General features: G+C 34.8%; 1 protein-coding gene across 1 annotated transcript; it reads right to left on the minus strand.

The window, feature by feature from the left end:
- Positions 1-563: 563 nt before the first annotated feature.
- LOC126974011 (zinc finger protein 239-like) lies at positions 564-19,521 on the minus strand. The gene is made up of 3 exons (XM_050821380.1): positions 19,516-19,521; positions 18,348-18,453; positions 564-2,629 (listed from the first exon to the last, which is right to left on the minus strand). The coding sequence occupies exons 1-3, from the start codon at positions 19,519-19,521 to the stop codon at positions 1,827-1,829; spliced, it is 915 nt and encodes a 304-aa protein (XP_050677337.1). The 3' UTR covers positions 564-1,826.
- Positions 19,522-20,334: the final 813 nt, after the last annotated feature.

The following is a 20,334-nucleotide window of genomic DNA, read 5'->3' on the forward strand; positions in this document are numbered from 1 at the left end:
AAATGCACACTGGGCTATCCTTCAGTCCGAACCGGTGGAGATACGCCGAGAAGCCACCATGACCTGTGACTTGGGCCATCAAAGCCGAAAACGATTTCTCCCTTACCAGCTTGTAGGCCGCCGCGACGTCTGGCAGGAACGCCTTTGTGACGCTTGCGGTTTGACCCGCAGTGTAGCGCTCCTGCCAGACGTCAAGGGTCTTGGCTCTTATAGCGCGGCGAAGAGTCGAAACCGGTACTCCGTCGTACGCAGCCCTCTGTTTCCTATGTTTTCGTTCTATCCGAGTGAGATTTTTTCAGAATAAGAGGGGCAAACTTACACCTTGTCAAGTACCATACCTGTATATAGGTTCTAAGGTCAAGAGAAATTAGTCAAAAAGGATCGATCGTTAGGACAACTCGAGCGCGTCAGATTGAGGTAAGTATAGCTAATTATATGCAGTAAAGTGTGCATTTCAATTATCCAACAATTTGAGTGTTACATAAGAAGGGGGGAAGTTAGGGTATGGTCTTGGTGGGAATCGCCCAAAGTGAGAACAGCCATTCCATAAAAAAATAAACCGCGCCGTTGCGCGATCACCAACTTTGTGATGCAGCTGAGCAGAGGATGCAGGGCAAAGGCGAATATACTGCGCCTCAAAACAGAATCCACTCACTAGGGAGGATACCCGAACAAAACCGAGCCTGCCCGTTGGCTCCGAGGTGGCATCCCCACTAATGGGCTAGGGTGTAGTGGGATGATCACTCGCTTACCCGAAATTAAACAGATTTTCGAAACAGAAATAGTGCAAGACCGGACCGATTCGCGATGGAGATGAACTGTGGATGCATTCTGCCCCAGCTAGGGGATACAGGAATTTAATGATAAGAAAATTAGAAAAGTCACAAAGTTTCTAATAAGCAATTTCTTACATTAAGATAAACCATCTGTATAATAATCTGACGCTCTTGAGTAGGTACTTTATGGCCACGATTTTTTTTTTTGCATTTGCATTTTCGAAAATCGTCCATAACTTTTGGCCACATCCAAATCGTCAGTATTTTGAATAGGACCTACAATAGGGTTCACTGTACATCTCGTCTCGATGACGCGCTGTATAAAAATTTTCCTATTGTCTACCCGTACGTATAATAATAATAATATTGACACACTTTTTACACAAATTGTCTTGCCCCAAGTTAAACATATATAGCCTGTGTTGTGGGTTACAAACATCCATATTCATCATATAAATTCTTGCACCTACCGGGATTTTAACCCGGGACCTCTAGCTTAGTAGGTAGGATCGCTAACCATTCGGCTATACAGGTCGTCAACGGTACTTTACAAGGTGTAAGTGCCCCTCGTCTTTTATTCTGAATAAATCTCACTCGGATAAATGCCAAAATCCCCGCTCTGGCTCCTCTACTATATTGTATATGTTTGGTAAATGGTATGTTTATGTCATACGTATGGCCAACCCCACCATGCAAAATGGCAGATTAATACTTTACCGTTATCAAAAATACGTGGGGCGCATACACTATTAATGTCTGAAGCCCTTGAGTAATTCTTTGGGACTATTCTTACATTGTTGTACACGCTCCCCCCACCAATGACAGGGTACATATTATCGCGACCACTTCGCTCATATCTCGAAACGGCCTAAACTTGAATTGGTTCGCAAAGAATAAATGCCCCTATCTCTATGTTGCTTACTATAGAACTCATGTTATATGAGCATGATTTAATCCGTCTTGATCTTTGCCAGACGAAAGATTATAATAATATACTGAAACTGAAGAAATATTTACGATCTTAATTACTTTACATCATTTCTCTTCATCTTACAGCTTTTTACCAGTATGTATTCTTCTATGCTTGTTCAAACTACCAGATCGACTGTAATTCTTACCACACACATGACACGAATACGGCTTTTCACCAGTGTGTATTCTTTTATGCATCTTCAAATCTCTTGATTGATTGAAACTCTTACCACAGGTATCACACGAATACGGCTTTTCTTCATTATGTGTTCTACTATGCCTGCACAATGCAGTAGAATTATTAAAACTCTTGGTACATTTATTACACGAATACGGCTTTTCACCAGTATGTATTCTTATATGTATTTTCAAATCACTAGCTTGATTGAAAGTCTTACCACATATGTTACAAGGGTAAAGCTTTTCATCAGTATGTATTCTATTATGCCTATTCATAGCAGTAGAATTATTAAAACTCCTGCCACAAGTATTACATGAATAAGGCTTTACATCCGTATGTATTAGGGTATGCCTGTTCAAAGCAGTAGAATTATTAAAACTCTTACCACATGTATTACACGAATACGGCTTTTCACCAGTATGTGTTCTAGTATGCTTGTTTAAATCGCTAGAATGATTAAAACTTTTGCCACAAACTTTACACGAATACGGCTTTTCACCGGTATGAATTCTGTGATGTATTTTCATATCACTAGATCGACTGAAACTCTTACTACAAACTTTACATGAGAACGGCTTTATGACAGTTTTTTTTTTTAAATTTCTAGAATCATTCGAACGTTTACCACCTTTTTTGTCAGTTTTGTCATTTTTTTGTCTTGAATTACTTTCTCTTGTTCGTCTTCCTGATTTTGCTTTCACTGCAACATAAATTAAAAATTAATTAAACACATTGTTACTGGTTCTGTATTATAATTAAAACATTTTACAGAAAATAACCAATGTAAAAAAATAATGAATAGAAATTAATGCTTTAAACCACAGACATAGAGTATATGTACTTCGCGTGTCAAAAAGAGTAGCAATGCTCTTCCTTTGACACTTATTTTATTTTTTATTATTATTTATAATACATTCCCGATTTTAGTAGTAAGCAATACCGACTATTGATGTACTTAAAACGTCAACTAATGATGAGGTGAGTGGCTAAACTTTAGGCTCGATGCACTGACATTTTTAACGACGTCACAGTAGGTACAAAAAAGCAATTGTGTGGTTTTATGACGATACGTCACTCGAACGGTTAGCTCAGTTGGTTAGAGAATTGGCACGGAACCAGAGGTCAAGGGTTCGAGTCTCGCATCGTTCATAAAATTTTATTTGTACATAGTTATTAAATAAGTATTTGTATAGAGTGTATGAATAGTAGTGTTCTGAATATGTGAGAGTTGTGAGCAGTGTGTGGTTTTCGGTCTAATCGTTCTCAACTTGGGACTCTTACATGTGCCTTGTGGGTTAATAAATTTATATCGGCTGATGAGAAAAATGTCAATATCTTGTAATTATTCTGAAAGCCTTGCCCAATCAGTTTAGGAGGCTACTGTGCACAGGATGCTGGCTAGATTACGGGTACCACAACGGCGACTATTTCTGCCGTGATTCAGTAATGTGTAACACAGTTGTCCGAATTGTAGACGCTTCCCTTTCTTTCCACCCCATTTACAAATTAAGGAAGGGGGCGAATCTTCCCAACCCTTAGAAATGTCATTTTTTTATGGAATAGGAGGACAAACGAGCGTACGGGTCACCTGGTGTTAAGTGATCACCGCCGCCCACATTCTCTTGCAACACCAGAGGAATCACAAGAGCTTTGCCGGCCTTTAAGGAAGGTGTACGCGCTTTTCTTGAAGGTACCCATGTCGTATCGTCCCGGGAACACCGCACAAGGAAGCTCATTCCACAGCTTCGTAGTACGAGGAAGAAAGCTCCTTGAAAACCGCACTGTGGAGGACCGTTACACATCCAGATGGTGGGGATGATATCGTAACTTGTGGCGTGTCGTGCGAAGGTGAAATTCGGCGGTAAGAATCTGAGGTTAGGTTAGGTTATAATAAAATAAAACTTGTAACAATCTTTAGCACCAATCACTTCCATTAAAATTAATAAGAAGTACTCTAAGCTTGGTCGTCTACTTCTACATGACATTGGCAAACTTGTGGTATACCTTCCACAGAATCCACAGTAGGAGAATAGAATAGAGGTTATAATGCTTTTTTCTCTGGAACAGTGCATTACCTTGTAATAATAGTAGTAACATTATAACCGTGTACTAAAGATCTATCAATTACAATATTTCTGAACTCGTTTGTGCTACAGGATGAAAGGCATTTATTTTCTCAAAATTGATTCCTTTAGAATTATTTTTTATGTCATTCCTAATATACTAGGTACTACTACCGCTTCGGAAACAAATGGCGCTCTGAGACAGAAGAAGCGGCACAAGAAACTCTGGGAGAGTTTCTTGTGCCGCATTCTTTTCTTGCGCTCATTTCAACAAAAATATACAATATTGTACAGTCATTTCTATCGCTATAAAACAATCATAATCTAGTCCCAGGCTGTCCGATCACTGAGATATTCAGCTATGGAGTAGTAGGTATAGCCATTTTTAGCTATATATATATATATAGCTATAAAAAAATGGCTATACCTATAGCGCTTATACTAATATAACTAAGCGCTAAACCAGTACACAATGTCAGATAGAATATCGTTCACTTCGTCATACATAGCTTGGTTTCTTTTCACTTTGAAAATCAGCGAAGTGTATACCAGATTGAAGTACAAATCCATATTAAGAACCCACCCGAATGTGGTGACTTAACGGCCACTCTAGCCTACATCCCAGCTTACCCCAGCTCTGAAGCCAAGGACCAAACTAAGAAAGTATGAAAGAAAAACGAAAGAATTAGTTAGTGAGCTAGTATTGATTATTAGAAGATTACTGATTGTGGATAAGCATAACCCTTGGCTGGGCAAAGCCCTTGTGTATCGCACAAGGCGCTTCTTTCAAAACTATGATCACATGGGCTTTACTTACGACTTATGAGAGTTAGATTTACTTACGGAGCCCAGAATACAGATGACAATATTTAATATAATATCAATTATTGTCATGATATATGACAAAGCATTTTGTCGAATATGTGAAATGTTGTTGTCAGTGTGAGGTAATATAACTCTATACATAACTTACCATCACAATTGTTCCCACTGTCCTCCAATCTCACTAATGTCACTCGCAGCTGTTTACTGCACAGCTGGTTGTGTGATGGTGCATTGTCATTTGATTCCACTTGTTCTAAAGGCATAAAAGGCATTTATTTCTCAAAATCGATTCCTTTAGAATTCTTTTTGATGTCATTTCTTATACTACTAGATACTACTGCCGCTTCGGAAACAAATGGCGCTCTGAGAGAGAAGAAGCGGCGCAAGAAACTCTCCCAGCATTCTTTTTTTTGCGCTCTTTTCAATAAAAATATACAATATTGTACAGTCATTTCTATCGCTATAAAATAATCACAATCTAGTCCCAGGCTGTCCGATCATTTAGATATTCAGCAGTGGAGTAACAGGATTTACGACAGAGCCATTTTTTTATAAAACATTTAAATTTATTTATACAATAATGCCTGAACAGTGGCTGGGACTTTATTGTAGAAGTGTATACATTTACCCTTAAAGCTATTATGTATCTTATGAAGCCTACTAGAATTTGTTACAAGCAATCCCTTATTTCTAGTGTTATAATAATTGCATCTGCCTGTCTGAGGAGCAACCTAAAAAAAAATATTTAACACTAAATGACTGTGTGGCATAAATGTCTATTTGGGGGGTGTAGCAAATCCATTGATGAATTTTATTGACAAAATGCTTTGTTATATATCATGACAAATGATATATTACATAGCATTTTCTCGAATATGTGTAGTGTTATTGTCAGTGAGAGGTAATATATCTCTATGCATAACTTACCATCACAATTGATACCAATGTCCTCCAATCTCACTAATGTAACTCGGAGCTGTTTACTGCACAGCTGCTGCTTGTTGTCTGATGAAACGTGTTCATTTGATTGTACTTCTTCTTGTTTCGTCGGACAGTCTGAGGAGCAACCTGAAAAAAATATTTAACACTAAATGACTGTTTTTCAAAAATTTTATTGGTCCAGGCGGAAATTTAATTATACTCTCTGTAAGGTACGGTGAAAGTAATATTATGTAGTAGCTCCATGGTATTTTCTCTGTGTAAAGGAGCCTGCCACTGGTAGTACTGTGTTTGTTTTTATCCTTTCAAGGTAAGTGAAGTTTCTGGAGATCCATGGAATTTGTTGATAAGCACACAACATAACTCTTGCAAGACTGGAATATCATAAGTGTGTCAAGCAAGGTACAAGGAGTTTACTAACAACTGACAGAACAGAATATCTGTGCATAATCAGACAAACATCTATCTTTGGCAGCTGTCTGTCGCTTATTATTATGAGTAGGGAATAACCACTTAAATCCTAGGACCTATTGTGCCCCCTACTTGCGCTAGCGTGCCTATCCTTGACTTCTTGTGTCTGAAGACAAATAGCTGTGGTGAGATTGAGTCTACTGACTATGAGACATGTGCCAGGATTTAAATTGTATTCTTTAGACCTATTCCCTTTAAGAAGCGAAGGATTCTCAGAGGGTCCAGGCCGGGCACATTCTCTGCTGTGAGTGAGGGTGTTTTACGACAAACCAACCTGATTCTGGCCTCGCATTCCAGAAGGATGTGACGCTGAAGACCTCGTAGTCTTCAGAGGCTTCGCAGCAGAATCTGCACAGATGGCTGACACTTAAAGTTTCTTATGCCCGAAATGACCTTTTCCATTAGCAAGAGTAAGATTTATATCAGTTAAAGGTATTTTATCTAAATAAATATAACACCTATGCTTAAATAAAAATGTACAAACAGTTCAAACTATAGAAATTCAACATACTATGATACCAACAGGGGGTGTGATTCTGATGATGACTCTTTTATTGAAGAAGAATGTTTTTTACAATATGACTCCTATTATATTTACGTTACTCTCAACAGGTAATTCAGGTCAAAAAAATATTATTTTATGTATGCACAAATCATAGATCACAACTATTATTGTTTTAAAATAATGTAACAGTACACTACATAATACAATACCTGCACTACTAAACTGCTTACCCATCAATGTCCAATGGGACATATTGTATATAAATAATTAAGTTAACAAGTCTTACTGTATCATATAGTATATTATATAAAAATTACCTGGTAACTCATGCTCTACTATATCTATTTCATCTTCATCACATTCCTCATATTTAATTAACACACCATGTCCCAAGTTGTCTTTGTTGTGTACCTCCGTATCATCAGGATCCTCTGGCAGTTTTAAGGCTACAAAAAAGTGACCATTGATATATAAATATAACATAACATTTGATCACAAATTGTTACTCTGTGACCATATTGACTACACAGCAAAAAAAAGCATAAGAAATCTGGGTTTTGCCTTGCACAAACCAATTTTAGATATAGAACCTATAAAATTATGAAATAATAATAAAATATGCAATGTCAGAAGTATTCGGTGATATGCTTGTCCAATTTGGTCTCCACATTACATCATTTACAATTACAGCTTGGACATATACAGAAAAATTCTTAAACCATCTAAGCTATAGCAAAAAATTACACCCCGGCTCTTATTATGACATTTGCAAGGCGCACAAACTTCATAACATACGATATTGTAAATGGCTTTGTGGACTGTGATAAATTGATCTCTTAAATATACTACTGTACACTGTCAACCCACATGAGGCATACTAATCTACTATATTTTTTTTTAACTCTTTAGCTGGAGTTGTGTGCTTGGAGGTTAGTCATGCATGGTGTAGTATCCAGTGATACATTCATATGTTCAATATATCATATTTGTTCTAAAGAAGATCTTGAGGGGATCGACTTTTTAGTCTTTTAAATGTTTGTTTTGGTTGATTCTCCAATAGGGTTCTTGCCAATGGTATCTACTATATGAACAACCACACTATACAAACCATTACGAAAACACTATCATAACAGGGGCAATATTCAGTCACTAAGACCTTTTACACCATAAATTCAAATTAAAATATTTTTATTCAAAATAGGATGTAAATCACTCATTGAAAGTCAAAAAACTACGACCCATTCCAAAATGAATGCCTCAGGCCTGAGAAGAATGGGCGCAACAAACTTTTATCAAAAACATGTTTTACAATTAAAGTAACATTGTACAATTAAACTTATTATTTAATAGCCGGAGGGTGGGCTGTGGTATCATTAAGAAAGTCATTTATGCTATAGTAACCTTTACCACACAAACTTTTTTTTAATAATTCTTTTGAATAATGTAATACTTTTAATTTGAACATTTTCTGGGATCCTGTTGTAAAAGCATATACCCCATAAAAGATTTGCTAACTCGACTTAGTCGAGTATAGGTATTATAAGCTTATGTCTGTTCCTGGTGTTAACATTATGGTTATGACAGTATCTGGCAAATTCACTTATGTGCCTATGAACATACACAACATTATTAAGAATATATTGAGAACCAACAGTCAAGATGTTAATTTCTTTGAATTTTGCTCTCAATGATTCCTTAGGTTATAAATAGCGCATACAGCCCTCTTCTGCAGCACAAGTATTGTATTAATATCGGCAGCGCTGCCCCACAGCAATATACCATAGGACATAATACTAGGGAAGTAACTAAAGTATACAAGTCGCGCTGCATCTATGTCGTAATAAATCTTAATTCAAATCACAGCTCATAGCTACTTCCGATGATACATCTATGTAACCAATGCACTAACTATTAATATGGTTATTTATCATATCCCATACCAAATATATTTATATAGTACCTATTATGTGTATAAGTTACAATATGTTTTATGTAACGAAACGACCTATATAATCTCAAAATAAATAAAATTAGTTTAGTAGTAATAACACCGTGTTGAATTTTCAGAAACCGTAATATAATATAAGGGAAACCTGTTATTGGCATTATTATTGTAAAATATTATTAGTTATTTATATAATCTGTAATATTTTATTTAATTATGAAAACAAACAGTATTACATAACATAAATAGGTTATAAAAGTTTACATCTATTTACCATTGACAGCTTTCGCATATGAGAAACTATAAGTGTTACAAATAATGAACAAAAATACAAAAAAATCAAGAGGTAATACAAAAAAAGTATATAGATTTAATATATGAAGACAAAATGAATGGAATTTATAGTATTAATCTATTCAACACTCAAGAGAACACGCACTCACCCAACGCCTCGTCAATCTCAACTTAACGCGTTTAGTGACATATTGAATAGATTTAAATCAGGCAGTTCACTAATATCTGATTTATTGCTTGTGGACACCTGTTGGTATATAAGTTTGTTCGTATAGATATGCTGTTGGTTTTCCTAATTAAATAAAATAAAACATAGTTTTTGATATTAGGTATGTTAACTTTCAACCTTCTTTACCTGGTAACTCATGCTCTACCACATCTATCTCATCTTCACACTCCTCCTGTTTAATGGACACACCATGACCCAAGTTGTCTGTGTCCGGCACCTCCATATCACGAGGATTCTCTGGCAGATATAAGTTATAGTATCATTCAACCAAAAAATTGAACACATAAACTATAAAATTTTAATTTATATTATCATTAGATTTTCAATACCAGGTAATTTGTTTTCTCCATACTCCATTTCCCCCCCAAACTCCACCTAACAACCTTCATTTGTACTGAAATATTGAAGCAATCTTAAATTTCTTAATAATAATAATTATGATAATATATTCTTCCTAAACTTGTGTCATGTGGTCTGATTTTCTAGAGTAAAATGGAGAAGAGGTCCAAGTGAGAATTGTAGTTATATTTACACGACACCACAGATTGTGGATCAGTAAGAATGCCATCATAGCATCTAACTTCTCCTACTGTACCATATTGAAAGAATCATGCAATAGTAAAACTTAGCAGATGTGGCTCGATGCAAAGATAGTAATTTATATTACCAGGTGACGTCTGTCCCCAGTCTTCTTTTTCCTTCTTAACTTTTTCCATTTTTATTTCTGATAGTGGTTGTGTCTTCGATTATAAAGCTAACACTTATTGAAAGCACTTAATTTTCAAGAAATTCCAAAAAAATGTATCCAGCTTCAGAGATTATGAAAAACAGAACTTATCGCACATACGATGCTTTAGCGTCCCTAATTTTTGTAAAAATGATCTGAGTATGAGAAAATACACCTAATGTAGGTACCTCTTTACTTAGTGCGTTAGTGTCTCTTGTGACGTTATGGTTTTGGCGCGAATCAGGGACGCCACTCGGAGAAACAACGTTTCGTTGGTCAATTTGCGCGCGGCACCCTCGCCCCCGTGCAAGAAGCAATCTCCTGCAGGCCTATTCCGTATCTTTGTCAATAATTAATATCAGTGACTAACCGACACTGGTTGTACACCGAACTTTGATGTTAACCCTTTACTTGGCAGAGAAAAAAATCTTTGAATATCAAAATAATTTTCATATGGTGTAATATTTATGACCCAAAGATGCCTAGAAAAATGCAGAAAAAAATCCGATGAGAGTAGTTTTTAAAAAAACACATGTGTCCTATAGGATACAGTGCCAAGAGTCCTTGATAATATCTTAAGATATCAATGTATCTCTAAAGATACATAGCCAAGTTACCTATGACCTTATTGTATAATAATTTGGTTAGAAAAATAAGAAAAATGATCGCATTTTTAATAAAAAATCAGTACTTTTTGTTAAAATAACATTTAATATCATTCCTGTTGACAAACCAATAAAATAAACAAAAATACAAAAGTTTATCTAAGAAACAATATGACAAAATGAGATTTCCTTAGGTATGCTTGCTATGGAAATGAAAAAAAAAAACAATTTCTGACGTCCAGTAGGTATGGTCTCATACCGCACTTCATGCGCAAGACCTTGGTCTGCCCTTTTGTCCATGTCGGAAAATGATTATATCCATCAAATCTGACGTAGTAGTTGGCTTTGCAGTACGAGATTTTTTGATGGTTTTCTTTGGTGTTGGTGGCATAAAATCAGATTTTTTCATAGTTGTTTTCTCCCAGAATTCCGTAGCCCTTGTATACGTTACATTAGGTGTATTTTCTCATACTCAGATCATTTTTACAAAAATTAGGGACGCTATAGCACAGTATGTGCGATATGTTCTGTTTTTCATAATCTCTGTAGCTGGAAACATTTTTTTGGAATTTCTTGAAAAATAAGTGCTTTCAATAAGTGTTAGCTTTATAATCGGAGACACAACCACTATCAGATAATATATAAAATCCAGCCGTTACTTACGCACATATCCCCGATCTGTGAAAATATTAGCAAGTATTTGCTACGACTTTTCATTGCAGTTCAGTAGACAGCAAGCAACATGTTCGTAAGATCTTCACCTCTCATGCGCGCATTGCAGTGCCTGATGATTTCAGGACAGATGACAGCAGACCAACTGGCGTTTCGGAATCTTGTTCAAGTTTCTTGTTTATCCAATAGAAATTTAAATGCTTCCTTTTTATGAGCGCTGATCTTTAACAGCAAATCTTGGCTGTTTAGAACGCATATTCTTTAAGTTGGATGATGATGGTGAAGCTACTACTGTAGGTGGCGTTAACTCAGGTGTAACAGGTACTATTCGGTTAATCCGGTCTTTTGGTAACGGAGGAATGGATGAAAGAAGATAATCTTGAGCTGAAGAGTTCAGGGAAATGGTTTCAATTAGTGGTTGTGCTGGTACTGAAGGGCCGGAATCAAATATCGTTTGCACTTTTGCAAGGTCACATTCACCGTCAGAAAGTAAGTGAATATTTTGAAGCGAAAATTCGGTAAGATCCATTAAGAAAGTGCTTTTGAATATTGCCAAATTCACAGTCAGACTCCGAATTTTCCTCGTCATTTGATGATTGATTGGGTTCTGAGACCAAAGCAAGTATTTTTCAGCCCATTGAAAGCACATGCAACTTATTTACCTAAAAAAAAAAAAGAAAATAAGCTAAGCTTTTGTAAGCATAATGAATCGGTTATGGATTTGGTAGTGTGTACTACGAGATACATCCCAAATAAACGCAAAACTGTTGGACACTTGGTAATGTGCACGACGAGATACATCCATTTAAAATGTGAATAAAACCACCAACCAGATGTTTATTTATACTGCAAATTAGTTAATTTATTAGAAAAACAATAATATTTTATAAATTCACAAAAACATGCATATTATAATAACCATAAAATACATTATTTTTTAATTTTACTTAAATTTTTGTTTACCGCGGGAGCATGTCGTCCGTTGAAAATTATAGGGGTTTTACCTGTTGCCTACTTTAAAAGAAATAAGTTACGTTTGAAAAGCATAAAAACATCTAAATATTTTCATAGATATTTTTTGTTTTAGCGAAAAAATTATAGACTGCGAATTTTTTAAACTTTGATGTATCTGCAGAGATACATTGCCAAGAATAGGGTTAACTAACATTTTCATAACATGCGTATTGCATATCACATTCGGTGGATATCCAGTTACGGGAGAACGACAGTGCTCTTCAATTAGGCACATCACATCTCTATTTTTTATCGATTATTATACGGTCAAATAGTGGGTTACATTTTGAGTATTAGAATGCTACATTTTCGAGAACAATTTAATTTCATGGGGTTTATAAAGGTTTTTTTAAATAATTTATTTAGTGACCATGAATGCTTGTTCTTAAGCCGAAAGTAAAGTTTTAAATACTTAAGTGCGTACTTAAGTCAAACTTATAATAAATCTAGCAAGGTAAGTAAAACACAAAATACATACCTAGTGAAATTATTAATATTATATTTTGTAAATAGACGAAAGTTTTTTTGTACCTTTCTTTTACTTGAAAAAATCACAATAGGTACGTCTTACTTGAGGTGTTGTGATTTTTATTGTAATGTTTATTTTTATATATCAATTAAACATATTTACTTTCATTTTTTTAATATATATTAGGGGGTGTGACAACCTTATTACAGAGTTAAATGTAAAGTAAGGCCATTTATAAGCCTCCACAAGTAAAAAATCATCTACAAAAAATTACAACAAACAACACTTAACTCTACGTATAACATTTGCAAGATTTAAAACTTATAAACTAGATTATATACAATACAATCCTATTAAGGATCTAGCCCTAAGTTACTATTATTAGCCAAAATTTTTTTAGCCGATCGCAGAATAGGTCAATATAATTCAAGTGTTGTAATTTATTGAAAATATTTGAAGTGTGGTGGACGAATGCATTAGCTCTGTAATTGGAACAGTTATGTGGAACACTAAGGTTTCTTTTCCCAAAGTGCTGGTATGGTACATTTAAACTAACTTTGGAAAGGAGATATAACAAATTATTATTCCCTGATAAAATAAAACAACATTTAATAACATTAAAAAGTTTACGTGATAGATATGTAATGTGAATTGCATATAAATATACAAAATGTATTATACGAAGAAGAGTATCCATGTGACAAAATGCATATTAATTTGTTTCGTTTATATGCTTTCTCAGTTTTTTTACATAGCCCTTAATGGACCTTAGTGGATTAACATCTCCAATAGAAATTATATTGTAAGTTATGGAATAAATCTTATTTGAAGCATTGGATAAGGTTTAAGGAGAAAATGAAAGCAAAAGCATAGAAGAATATAGAGAAGAAACACAGCAGCAACTGGTGGAGGGCTGAATAAGCATGTTCTTTAAATGAGTGCTGGGAATCATAGGTTCAGTGGCGGTGGATGAATTGTCTGGATTTAATTTTTAATTTTTAATAGGTCCCTAATTATTTTTTACACATAATTAGATGAGATAGAGGTGCCTCTTGATATTGGAAATTCAGCCCTCAAACCTATTTTTTCCCATTCCAGTAGATCCACTACTGTCCCTAAGTCTTCAGTTCTTAATCACATATCCACAGAACCTGTGATCCATGACAAATGGCTTGAATGTGAAACGAAAAGAAATAAAATGCTTTATTTTTATAATGTTTTTATTTTAACAAAATATAGAATAATAATTGGTAAACAAATAAAAAATTGTCAAGAACACCACACACAGTAAAAAAACAATTTTCAATCTATATATATAAAAATTAATTGCTCTTCCTAAGTCTCGCTAAAACTCGAGAACCACTGGACCGATTTGGCTAATATTGGTCTTGAATTATTTGTGGAAGTCTAGGGAAGGTTTAAAAGGTGAATAAATATGAAAGTGTTCGGAATTAAATGAAAATAACAATTTTGTTTTTCCTTTGATGTGTCCCCCGTCGTCCGATATTTGTTTTGTATGGGCATATTTTCTATGAGAGAACTTATTGACGTACGGTTTGACAGTTCTGCTGTAAAACAATTTCATTATAACAACAGGGAGCATATTTTACGAAATAATTCTTGATGTTATGATATATTATTGGTAAAAAGTATATTTAATCAATACATGTCAACTTCATTTACTCTCTTTCGGCCTTTGACAAAACAAGCTAATGTAAATTACATGTTTATAGTTTAATTGTTAGTATTATGTTATAAATAACAATCTATAGTAACATTTTTTGGATTAATGTCATTTAATTAATAAATAATGATTCTTACAGTGTGTTAGTTGCATCATTTTATTGTTCACTTACTTTTTCATTGTTCACTTAGTGTGTTTGTTGCATCATTTTATATATTATATTGTAATTGAAATGATCTGTAGATCTTGATATAAAAGCGTGGCAAAGAGTTTCTTGCTACTTCTTCTCATAAGCTCAACCCTTTACAAAGTAGCGGTAGATTCATTAAGAATGTTTTTTTTGACATTCATAAGTGTCATTTCCGTGATTTAATTTGATTACATTATTTGTTAGCTCTAGGAACTACATTGCCCAACAAAAGACTTATTGACTCAAATTAACTGGGTAGTATGGAAAAAGGCTGGTGATAACATTATGATTATATTCATGACATTATCAAGGATATATTGAGATGCAACAGTTAAGATGTTTATTTCTTTAATTTTTTGTTATTATTATCGAACTATTGCACACTGTTTACTATTTTGCCAGCTTTTACTGGTTTCATAGAAAAAAAAGTACCCTGTATACCAACAAGATTTACGAACTCCTTTGCTCGCTCTATTTTTGACCATGGAATGATGTTGAGTGTAATATTATTCTGATGAGCCCGGAGCAGCACTTAAGATAGATGTCATCATTGATAGTGCATATCCAGAATCACATAAAATAGCCTTTATAAGCTGAACCAGTTTTCAATAAAAATATGCACCTTATAAACATTGAGTCCATTTTAAATCCTTAACAGTTAATTGGTAATATTTAAACATACCTAATAACTAACAATATGCACGTCTTCTTGCCCATAGCCATAAATGACATACTAGTAAAACATTTGGTTCAAACTTAGCATCCCGTAGCACGAATTATGAGGTAATTAATATTGTAGTTGATAGAGCTTCAGTACACGATTATAATGATACCACTCTTATTACAAGGTAATGCACCGTTTACAAGAAAATAACGAAAAAAGTTCTAACCTAAAACATAAATAAACATTACTGACATCGCGGCGGGAGGCTAAAAACTGTCATGCAATGATTTGGTTTCTTCGTAAAATATTAGGACAGGCAAAGGGGCTTAATGCCCCATATATATGTAATACAGCCATAAATTGTATGAAAAACAGTGTAATGAAATGTAAAAAATAGTCTATGACAGATTAGACGGCTTCATCAATAATTATTTTTAGATAAAAGGAAAACATTTATAAAAGGGTTTATTGTTCATGTTCATCAATCCCCAAAGCTCTATCAACTAAAATTTATTAAAATTGGTTATGTTAGGCACGCTCGGCTCGTGCGTTGTTTTAACTGTTCTAACATAACTTAACCTAACCAATTTTAATTAAATTATGATTATCATTTTTTTTTTGTTCACCTATTTGTTATCATTATGTAGGTATTTCATTTCTTTCAGACCTTAAATGAACCAACGCAGCAAAAATCTTGTGCTACTTGCACTTTCAAGTGGCAATCAAAACTCAGTTGAAGTGCAAGATCCAGCTAATTCTACATAGAATCCATATTCTGAACAAAAAAAATACACTGTCCCATCATACAAATTCTCAGAAGCAAATAGCACCAGCCAAATTAGATGTCCCAAGAACAATTACTCCAGAGCAGGATAATACTTCTTTAGAGAACCCCAGCAAGGCTCCGTCTATTTTATTTGCCAATAACGAGATGGTATTGACTTCCCATCGGGCGATTTCTCTGGCACTGATTCAGGAGATGAATACAGGCCTGCCCCTCGAGCAAGGTCGTCTTCATTCAGTAGCTCCAGTAGCAGTTCTAATAGTTGTTACAGTGGCTATTCAATTCAATTCATTAGCAGTTCCAGTGATAGTCCTGGTGGAAATAATAATTCTAATAATGAGAGTCTTGTTCACGAGCATAACCAACCAAACCAACCATAACCAAGCAATATGATATATCTACGAGATACACGGACGAGTAAAAAATGAAAGACTCCGCGCCGTGATATTAGCAAGTGAAGCACCGTTATGCTAGTGTGTGTGCGGTTACAGGGAATACTAGTTAGGGTGAGTAGTTCAACAGTTAACCACCCAATTTTAAAAACTATATTATTCACAATTGTTCATTCTAAACTGGACTTTATCTGCGAAGAGCAATGCATAGATTCATTGATTACATATATCAATTCTCAAATGGTTAAATATCTCTATCTATTAGCAGTAAAACGTATTTTTTTTACATGGTAATTGGTTAATTGTGTCCACGTCTTGGTACACTATTAACCAGGGGGTGTGCTACAGTTATTCATAGTAGTACACAATTAACAGGTATAAAATGATAAACAAATAATTACAGAAAAAGTTACAAAATAAATTATTTATTGTTTTGAACTTATAACTATAACAATTAGGAACCTTAATTTCGAACATTGGTATAAAATCGGTCTAAAAGCGTCAACAATCTTAATATGAAGCTAATGCCTATCTTCTAATATAAGTTACTAAAGTCTTAACAGTCTCAATTGTGTAGGATTAATTTTACGATAATCACAGTTTTAGGAACAGTAAATAATTTTACGATAGTCACAGTTTTAGGAACAATAAAAAATTATACTTCTAACAGAAAAATAAAAAATGTCTTATTATTCAATTCGTAAATTTAACGCGGCCATATCAAAATATACGCTAAATGAAAATGACGCTTGTCTTCGGCTGCTGCCAGTAATTTTCGAATTCGGCAGAATATACATAATATCTTTGGTCTCTATTCCTGCTGTATCAGGTTCAAGAGGCTCACAAAATGTTTGATGAGCCCTACTTTTTAATCTCAAAAAACTCACAAAATAGTCGGAATCTTCATCTTCTTCATATATGGCTTCTAAAATTTTGGCAACGTAATAGACAGAGGATTTCTTAAATGGAAATAACACGACGACATATTCTTGCTCACTTGGATCTGGAGTCAATGGTAAGAAGTTGCCATCTAGTATAATTTCACCATACTCAAATTCGTTTTCACTGGCATATTCCTCACCACCAGACGGACCGTTCAATCCAACGTCAAGTGGTTGAAGTTTTGAAGTGGTGTGTGAAGGTCCAGTGCCTCAAGCGAAAGATGACTCTCATGATTATCCATAATTAAAAGTGCAGGATTTTCTTTTGAAGCTGAGACATGTTTAATGAAGTGTTTCATTGCATCCACAAATATCTCGGCATTTATCCACCCAGAAGCTGCAGCTAATCCTAATGTACCTGATGGCACTCCATGTAACATGTGAGGTTGAAACTTTTTCCTGGGGAAAACCATAGGCGGAGGCAAAGCTTGTCCGGTTGCACTAACAATGCAGCAGGTTGTGACAAGGGTACCCCTCTCTCCACTTGTAATTTTGGATACATTTGTGCGTTTCGGTGCTAATACCTTAGACGGTCTTTGTACTGTGGTAGTTGAAGTTTCGTCTAAGTTGTAAATCCTAGTGCCATCTGCAAATGTCGGGTGTTTCTCCATAACAGATTTTAAATTGTGAAAAAAATATTTAATATTTTGTTTATTAAAAGCACTTGCCCTTGCCAAACTGCAGGCTTCTGGTTTCCTTAAAGAAACTTCCATGTGTCTTTCTGAATGAACGTAGCCATTCAAATCCAGCTATTTCTGATTTGATCCAGGACGCTTTGATATTATTGGCTTTCGCCATTTGATAAGCAACATGTCTACAATATTTAGTAGTTAAACCATAAAAGATTTCAGCGCAATATTTTATATATTCTATTATTTTTACTTCTACTTCAGGTGTAAAATATCATATTGACAGCGTAATTTGGTGTTAAGCGAACATGTGGATTTTCATTGTATTTGTGAACATATAATCTAAAAGTTGGATATTTAAGATTGCACTCTTTACTTGCTTGCCTAATACTCATTGCAGCTTTTACAAGTTCTAGTGCTTTCTTCATAGATTGTGCCGTATTCCCTCCCTTTTTTCTAATGGTCGCTTTAACCCGACCCATCTGTAACGAGTATTAAATTTAAAACATTTAAATAAAAATGGACACATTTAACCACTCAATGGGACACAGTTAACCATGGTTAATGTTAACTGTGTCCCATGTTGGACATACCGGCTTGGTTAACTGTGCACGACCCACCTCCCAATACAGAAAAGGGAATATTACTTTCAACTTACTAAAACGACGCACGCTATATCTACATTAAAAGATGCACAGGTATCATATTTATGAGGCTAACATAGTAAGGTTTATGGAATTGTTATCTAAAAGACGTGAAATGAAAAAATACTTACGATTTTTGGGTTACTTTTTTCACCGTTTTCGAATAATTTCGTCCTCACACCACCACACGACGCAAGAGCTCACCGCTAACTAGGGAGCGGGGTAAATATCGTTTGCACCGACCGAATTTAAATATTCCACGAGGTGGCAACATCACACTTACCAAATGTTGACGAAGCTAATTGTGTACTAGTTGTTAATTGTTGAACTACTGACCCAACACAATTTTTTCTCCCTTAAACAATCATATATCGCCACAAATACTTATAAAATATCGTTTTTACACTTTTAAACAACGCACGACGGCATTTCTAAAATATTTTATTGAGACGTTAACTGATCTGTCACAGACGATGACAATTCTCATAATGTCTGTGACTACATACAATAATTTAATTTACATTTGGAGCATCAGAAGAATCAAGATTAAGGATATGTGTTTCTGTGAAGTAGAGTTTGAAGACACTTATTTATGTCTTCTTAACAGTTAGCTCTACCTGAATGGGACGAGCTTAAATTATTTAATAGGATTGCTTTGTATGTATCTTCAAAAGCACTGGTGTTAGATGAATTATTTCTCGCCATATAACTTTTGATGTTCCCAAGGATATTATCAACTGGATCCAAATTAAAATTTCTAGTCAAAATTGCATCAAAATCAAATTTATGGGAAACAATATTCCAAATCGCTTTCAATACCTACAAAGATTTTTTTAGTTTAGTAGTTTGGATGGTTTACTGCATGTAAATTTTACTGTTTTTAGAATTTTTATTGCTTGCCTCCATTCTTCATGGTGAGGCGAGTGCATTTTTATAGGTCCTTTATTTTTTTTCGCATTGGGAATATGTAATGTGCTAACATTAAGATTATCAAAAACATTGTCCAACAATAAAATTATTTCTATTACGGCGGTTCCCAATATACTATCTACACGTGGAGATTAATTACTACCTTCTACTGTCAGTAATTAGCTGTCAATAATAATCTGAAGCTGTCTCAATATACCCGTTAAGTCATTCTTATCGCCTTATATTGGGAAACGTGAATTGCAATTTCCGTACAAACTTCTATCGCTGGTAAGCTATACGTCGTCCCATTGACAGACAGCGTGCACGGATAAGGTGAGTTACTGTCGAAAAGTTTATTGGGACAGAAAAGTCAACGATAGTTACAATTTTTCTCTCTCACCATGAGAGACTTACGAAAATTCCGAACAGCTGATATCAAACCACAAGAAAAATAATATAATACTAAGCGAGGCTTTAAGGGAGATGTTGTTAAAGAGCGGTGATACGAGAAATGGTTTATCTAGTGATATACGCGCAAAATTGAACCTTCTGGTGGTTAAATTGGACAAGGTTCAATTTAATCCTATTTTGCGATCTTCTCAAGAGAGGACTCGATAGAAGATACAAGTTTTTTTTCGAAAGAGACCTGCATGGCCCATGTAGTTATACAGCATCACCAATGCTATCGTCTACATAGCATTGTATGTTGGTTCCAAAAAAAGGAGAGTCCTGCTCTCCAAATTCACGGAGACCATAATTAACCGCCAGCTCCGGTTATATCTATAGGGTCACCAGTTGATCAACGACCGA

The sequence above is a fragment of the Leptidea sinapis genome, chromosome 2 (assembly GCF_905404315.1).
Source record: "Leptidea sinapis chromosome 2, ilLepSina1.1, whole genome shotgun sequence".
Classification (NCBI taxonomy): domain Eukaryota; kingdom Metazoa; phylum Arthropoda; class Insecta; order Lepidoptera; family Pieridae; genus Leptidea; species Leptidea sinapis.